The 7,739-nt window shown below is 45.2% G+C and overlaps 1 protein-coding gene across 1 annotated transcript; it reads right to left on the reverse strand.

Moving 5' to 3' along the window:
- Positions 1–387: 387 nt before the first annotated feature.
- On the reverse strand, positions 388–5,447 carry LOC107376859 (gamma-interferon-inducible lysosomal thiol reductase). The gene is made up of 7 exons (XM_070548356.1): positions 5,315–5,447; positions 4,456–4,644; positions 4,295–4,369; positions 2,795–2,881; positions 2,535–2,687; positions 1,129–1,197; positions 388–581 (listed from the first exon to the last, which is right to left on the reverse strand). Exons 1-7 carry the CDS (start codon positions 5,432–5,434, stop codon positions 510–512), a joined length of 765 nt encoding a protein of 254 aa, XP_070404457.1. The 5' UTR covers positions 5,435–5,447; the 3' UTR covers positions 388–509.
- Positions 5,448–7,739: the final 2,292 nt, after the last annotated feature.

Raw genomic sequence — 7,739 nt, forward strand, 5'->3', positions numbered from 1 at the left:
TGTAGATGTTATAGAGAATGTCGATTCTTCTGCTCACAGTTAAGCAGTAAGTCTGCAGGTGGTTGTGATGGAGGCGGGAAATGACTCACGCCTGTATAACCGTACCATCTCTGGACCACCTAGTTAGGCCAGCCAGTGCTGGTTTTGCGTTTTTGGTACCGTACACTGAACTGAAACAACCTTTCCTTAATCTGGATCGCCCGCATGAAGGTTAAAAAACAAAGTTAAATGCTGCTGCCCTCTCTGGTCAGGGCATGTGTTAATGTTAACATCTGACCTGTATGTGAGCAACATGCTCGCCTCTAGTTGGACAGACCAATGAAATGTGGCTCCATCTATTGGATGGTTGGAACAAGCGAGTCAGTTGTGATTTCAATAAAAAGAGTCTTAGACAGAAATCTGGATTTTAATTTTCACAGCTTATGAAAAAGTGACCCATTCTTCACATTTGTAGTGAAATTTGAAAAGTTAAAGTCATTTCTGTGTTGGTCTCGAACAGAGCTGCTTCGCTACTGGGTGTGGCAGTAACTCCTGTGGTGCCTCTGACTGGGCCCGCCACACTCGGGCGGTTTGGGGTCTTGCTGGAAAAACAGAACAGAACAAAAACTCAGAAATATAAATGAACCCTGTGATTGTTGGGGTAATAGAGTCGAACCGTAAACCTGAATTTACAGTAAACCCAAAATTCGGCTTGAGTTTGTATCTGGCGGTATTATAAATCTGTTTTTTCTTTGTGGATAAGACATTAGAGACATTAATGATGAATCGGAGTCCTCTCTCTCTCTCTCTCTCTCTCTCTCTCCCTCTCTCTCTCTCTCTCTCTCTCTCTCTCTCTCTCTCTCTCTAATGAAACTTGTGAGACAGTTACCAGTGAAAGGTGTTTTTACTAGAAATGGGTTCACAAGCTGATTTTTGGCACCAATACAGAATTCAGTGTTCTGTTGAAGTGAAAGTTTTAAACATTCATCAAATAGTGGACCATTTTTATTGGGTTGCTGAATCATTATTGTACCATTTTACACAAGACCCTTAGCTGACAAAGTGTGAAGATCATCAGGAAATCAAAAATAAAAACAAACCGAATTTGGGAAAGAAGATTGCACAAGAACTGAGTGAGATTATTCATACCTTGTACATGTCACAGACCAGAGTGAAGAGGGAATTCATCGCTTTGGTCTGAAGGTCCTCAGTGTGCACCTGTAACACACACACACACACACACACACACACACACACACACACACACAGCCATTCTTCTTAAAGAGCAAATCACATCAAAATCAACATTTTTTCCTGATAACTAGTATAAATGACTGTCATAGTGTTGTAGACATCTATAGTATTTATTTTTGCCTTTTGATGCATTTTCTTTGAAAACTCAAAATTCTTTTTTAAAAACGTCAGTCTAGCGCCCTCTTCAGCTCAAAAGTATAGAACACATAGGAGTCGGTTTTAGCCAATGGCTAACGAGAATGATGCTGCGTAGCTAAGAAAAGTACTACGTGGCAGCTCTGAGGCTGTAGGTCATAAAAGCACAGCAGTCTCAACCAGCCTTGTAGCAGTCGGGGCTCGGATTAGCGATTAGCCGCAAGTGAGTTGTGCTGTAGTTAGCATTAGCGTTGAGTCAGAATCCCAGCAAAGCTTCTAGTATTATAGTTATTTAGTTCTAGTAGCTTGGCTGTTAGATTGCAGTTTAGTGTTTTTTACATGCGACTCTTTCACCAACTTGATGGAGTTTTAACCGAGTTATGCTCGTTTGAAGAGCGCTTCACAAATTAAAATGAATGGAATTAAAATCTTTTTTAAACTCTCGAGCTGTTTTTACAGGACCATAGCGTTTGCAAAACGGGATTTGCCGTGGCTCCCTGGGGAGGATTTTGGCATTTGTAGTAGCAAAGCTGAAGCTAGAATAAACTGCCATCAGGCACCTCTCAAACCAAGACGGGATAAAGGGAGGTCGCTGGGCAGCCCCCCCGCATGTGACGTACAGGGTCATAGACTGATAAAATTTCTTTTTCAGGGCCTTTTTTTTACGTGACCTGCTTTTTGTCCCGCTTGACGCCCCGCTCAGCCAGTGTTTTCAGCACTCTGTCGAACAGCTGGCTGTCTCTCACCGTCCCCGTAAAAAGGCGACTAATCTGTTCGTCCGCTCGCCAAAAGCTCCATGGTCTCCGCGTCCGTCCGTCCGGCTTCCCTTCCGGCCGGCACTCAGCGCGCAGTACACGTGACTAACGCAACCACCCTCGTTTGCAGGGCAGGGGCTCCCACAGTTGCTCCAAAGGGATTAGCAGGGCTGGCACGCGTTTAGCCATCAGAGGTGAGGGGCTCATCTGGCAATATTACTACCAAGCGAGGCGGAACGAATGCCGCAATATTCGCGCAACGCCGTGCCGGCATGGCGCTTTTACAGACATACCACTGCGGTAATATTACGCCAATATGCCGGCATGGTGTGTCCTATAAAGGCACCTTCAAAGTCCCGACGCCATACCACAAGGTTAAGCATAATCAGTAGGTTCTCCGATATAGCTCACCCCGTTGATGGTCACCCAGGGCACATAATTGTGTGGAGGATTCAAAGCTTTGGTCTTCAAGGCGTTCTGGTGCATCAGCTGGTTTCCCAGATCTCCTTTAACACAACTCATCACCTTGTCTGTGCTCAGCTCTGGAGCTTTGAGCTTTATACACTATAATCGAAACAGAACAGTATCCATCAACAGGAGGATGTGTACACACACACACACACACACACACACACACACACACACACACACACACACACACAGTTCCTTACACTTTCTAATGATCCAGTGACATCAGCGGAGGATTCCATGCAGTAGATGATTGGGAACGCCATGTCAGTCATGTTCAGTAAACACGTCTGTGAAGATCGGGACACACGTGTCACAGAAAACAACAAAACAAGCTCACACAGCTGACGCAATAATAATAAATAATAATAATTACTGCCGCTGCACAAACATAAAAGCTTTCATTTTAAATCTCACCGATTTCTCATTTGAGACAACAACCAAAAACAGCCTGATGATGGTTCATTAAATCAGTTACAAACCAAATGAGAGAATCCCGCAAAGCTGAGTGGAAATGGAGGAAAAGTAACCTTCCTGATCACTATCAGTCCTACAGACAGCAGCTGCATACTTACAACTTTGAATTTTACCAACGGATGAAAACTTAAATATGCTAGCCTATTTAATTATTGTCCCCAGCAATTCTGAAAACAAACTGACGCCCTTGGCCTTGCCTAATGACTGAAACACCGGTCGTTTCTACCTGCTTCGTCTCAATAAGCATCCTTTCACCCTCTCCTTGGACACTAGTGGAAATCAGACCCTTATTTCAAACTTCTGTTTACATTCACAAGTCCAGTCATGTTACATGACCTCTCTGGCAGACCTGGTAATGACTGGACTCTGCAACACTGTCGTTGGAGTCAGTGCTGCTGAAGCTGAATAGTTCGGTGAGACGATGGCGCCCTCTTGAGGTGTATCTGGGTTACTTGGGAAAATCACTTTTGGAGTGGCTGCAGGTTCCACCTGATAAGTCCGGAAGGGCCTTCCACCACATATGAGCGGGGTGTAGAATGAGGGGAGATGACCATCCCTTCACACTCTGAGTCAGTTATCCACCGAGCCGTTTTTTTTTTTTTTTTTTTGGCAGTTGGATCATCTCAGAGCACCGGTCTGCTGGCTCTTCGACTCTGCTTATCACTCCCATGGACTCCATCGTCTCCAGTTGTCCATTCTCCACGCCGTTTGGTCTGTTCCAATTTACAACAATGCCATTTGGTTGGTTTAGGGCCCCGGCCATCTTCCAATGCCTCGTGGACAGGGTAGACCCCCCCCCCCCTCCACACACACACACACACTTTATATGGTGTTTTCTACCTGGATGATGTCATCATCCACAGCGATACCTGGGCGGAGGTCTTGGCTATGCTGGATTTGACTGTCAACAGTAATAAATGCTCAGACGGCCGGAGTTGCGGTACCTGGGGTACTTGGGGGGGGGGGGGGGCAGATACAACCACAGGTGGACAAGACTGCAGTGATTGTGGCCTTCTTGTCCCCCCACCCCCGAAAAAGTGTTTTGTCTGATTAACTAAAACTACAAAACACCCATGACTCCACATTAGACAGCAGCTGTGTGTGTGTGTGTGTGTGTGTGTGTGTGTGTGTGTGTGTGTGTGTGTGTGTGTGTGTGTGTGTGTGTGTGTGTGTGTGTGTGTGTGTGTGTGTGTGTGTGTGTGTGTGTGTGTGTGGTCTGGCGTCACCTCCATCATGTTGCCCAGACACTCCTGCTCCCCATGCTGACACTCAAAGGTAAACTTCTGTCCATCAGGCTTTTCCTGGGAAAACATGAACACATGGCGCTCTCGTCTACTTTATCATGTTTAGAGTGTTGATCATAAAGATGCTTGGGCCCACTGTCTACCTGTGCGTTGCCAAACGGCACTAGGGTAACGGACATGTAGTCATGCAGCAGCAGCCAGGTGGGGAAGAGCTCCATCGTGAGGAAATATCTGCAACCAGGACAGAGACTCTCATAGTAAAGGGAGACCTGGACCGGATCAGCTGCGCGACGGGACCTGAAGAGGTCCGACTCCAGGCACTGCTTCAGAACCTGCAGCAGAACACAGCTGAGGTCAGCTTCTGCTTCTGACACACTTTATGCTGTCATTGTATTTATTTTTTTTGTTTGTTTTTTGTTTGTTTTTCATGCAGCCAAGAGCTTCTGTGAAATAAATCAGAGCGGGCCTTCATGAGCAGACGTGTGCTGCAGAACCTCCATCATCTTTACTTTAGCACAGAGAAACGTGGGACTCTGATCAGGCTTTAGGTGTTTGTGCCATCCCAGAATGATCAGTGCCCAACTGGAGCCTGCCCTGGGTGTTGTGTTAAAATGTGTTCCCCTGTCTGATTTAAGGACACATAGATAAACGTGTTTCCTGCTACAAAAGAAAAAGATCATTTTTTCATAAAAACAACAAAAAGTCACGTGGAGGCATGACTCCATACAACTCCGGTGTCTGAAACCACCTGACAGGTTTTTCTTTATAAAATTCTGCTTCCGCGTTTTTCCGTGTTTCCCCTGAAGTTCCTTAGCGCTGATCCAAAGCTACTTCCTCAGGAGCGTGTTAACGTCAACATCATGACGTTATTACCATGTTATAAACATTCATTAGTTTTAAGTTTTTAACCCCAGAAAGAGCAGCAGCTTCCCAAAGCATCAGGAGGTCACATGAAAGAGTTAATGATTTAATACGAAGTCCAGTCTAAAGATCATGTCTCACCCCACACTGAACAGCTGACTCCATGGAGGAGCACCACCTCCCAGGAGGATAGGGGCAGGAGGAAGAGGAGGCGGTGAGGCACGCGGACCCGACCACCAGCAGCGGCAGGAGAACGTTCATCTTCTCTACAGAACACCTGGAACCTGGCAGCTCACCGTCACTTTAATACGGAACAGCGCAACCACGTGAGAACGTCCGATTATTTGATTGGCTCCTGATCAGAGTCTTGTTTGCGTCACTTGTTACCAGCTGAAAGCCGCACTGCGGGCCGAGTCACTCCAACTACCCATGACCGATGCCCCTGACTGCCTCCCGGAGATCGGGGCGGGGCTAAGGTCGCTGATGTATTATTTAAAAACAATGAAACGGTTTTTATTCTGCTGACAAAGTCCAACAACCTTAATCAGGTTTTCTTGGTGTGTTTTTAACATTTTAGTTACATGTTTACGTCATAAATAGGCTTTAAGAAAAGCAAACCACGAGATAGAAAAATGAGTTTTCAACATATAAAAACACCTAGAATCTTTTCTTTAAATCAAAATCATTTCCTTTGGTGTCCTTCTGTAAGGACCACAAAAAGATTAGAAAAATAAGAAAATGTTCTTATTTACAACGTGACAGCAGCAAGTATGTAGTGGTTTGTGGCGATGGTGTCATTCTGTTAAGGGCATGGTTGGCTTGTAAGAGGAACTGGTGAAATTGAAAAATGCTGAATTTAAGCAAGCCCCCACAGTGCGGGACAGAAACTGAGGCCAATGCGAAGTACCAAAAACTGCAGTTCCACCCTCTTCCACTAGGGGCTGGTGTCAGAAGCGAGCAAATCCTCATTGACTCCCATGTTAAAAATATCAATTTCACAGCAGAAATAAACATGTTCACAGCCTGGTTCCAAAACATGTTTTTGGTTTAAATGATCTAGTTTACACTCATGACAACTCTGAGGGGGGTGAATTTTTTTCTCTCTTCTGTTTAAGTGTATTAAAAGCCTAAAATTATGTATAATTAATGAGCATCAGACCCACATGACCAAAGAGCTAGCTCCGTGGAAAGGCCTCAGTAGAGCCTCGGTCTGGCCTGGAAACTGTTCCGCTATTTTTAGTCGCTTAACTTAGACCAATAGTTGTAGCGTTTGTGCGTTCTTTTTGGATATTATTTGTGCAATTGTTGGACAAAATGACTTGCTGTGGCATTAATTGCACTAATAGAGCATCCAAGGAGTCTCCACTTCATTTTTTTCAGTAAGTAAAATTATATTTATGTATTTTAGGTCGCTGCCGAGCTGAGCTTAGATTTTAACATGTACTGTTTAACCATGAAATTTAAATGTAACAGGGTAAAACCCAGCGCATTTAACATAATGCTGCACTTTAGAAAATGGGTTGAAACATAACATGTTGCCAAATTCTGACCTTACCATCCAAGTGTCTCAGCAGAAATCAAGACTCATCAGACCAGCCGTGCACAACACCAGAGCTTCTGAGTCAGAAATACGCGGGCTGACCGCTGGGTAAAACCGGGTGGAACACAGAGGTCTACGAGAGCTCCACAAGCCGGCAGCCGCACAGCAGACAAGCGCCGCTGCGAGCTGAGATGCGCAGAGCTGTCGCTGGGGAGAACCGGGTGAGTTAACTCCGGTTGTAGCTAGGTTGCTACCTCCGTTAGCTTAGCTCCCACCTCCGCTTTAGCTTTGGGTTAGCTTCAGGTTAGCTTGTAGCTCGTTCAACCGGGTGTCATCAGTTGATCCCAGCCTTACAGCCCACCCTCAGCTCCACCTCTCTTCCCTTTTGTGGAATTGTCTGGGCTTGACGGAACCTGTGACACGGTCAAAATGGCGGTGGTGGCCACCTCCCATTTTTCCTCAAAAACGTTATTGGATTCAGTGGAAACCCATTGTCCATATATGTATGTTTGATGAATTTAAACCACATTTACGAACTAGGAGACTCTCTCACTGACTCACTCACTCACTCACTCACTCACTCACTCACTCACTTACTTGCTCACTCGCATGCACGCACGCACACACACACACATGCATCAGTTTTATTAGTTTACATATATTATTAAATCTAATAGAGTTCAACAGCAGAAGAAAACAACAACAACAAAAAAATAAAGCAAACAAGCAAAACAACGGTATCCAACCCTCCCTAAACCCCGGCTGTCTCCGGTATAAACTGCTCAGTAGCTGCAGTCACTCACCATCATTAGTTCTAAGTCCTAAAGAAAAATACAATAAAAGGAAACGGAAACTTTAACGTATCAAAGAGGCTGTCCCTGTTTACCTGATCAGTCAAAAATGTCAGAAATTATTTCAACCTATTCAGAAAGTTCTGCTCAGACCCTCTAAGTGAATCCGGTGCTGAGGTTAGAAATCACCTCCCTTGTCCACTAGATCACTGAGGGGGGAGTGGGCTCCTTCCAA

The sequence above is a fragment of the Nothobranchius furzeri genome, chromosome 2 (assembly GCF_043380555.1).
Source record: "Nothobranchius furzeri strain GRZ-AD chromosome 2, NfurGRZ-RIMD1, whole genome shotgun sequence".
In the NCBI taxonomy this organism is placed as follows: Eukaryota; Metazoa; Chordata; class Actinopteri; order Cyprinodontiformes; family Nothobranchiidae; genus Nothobranchius; species Nothobranchius furzeri.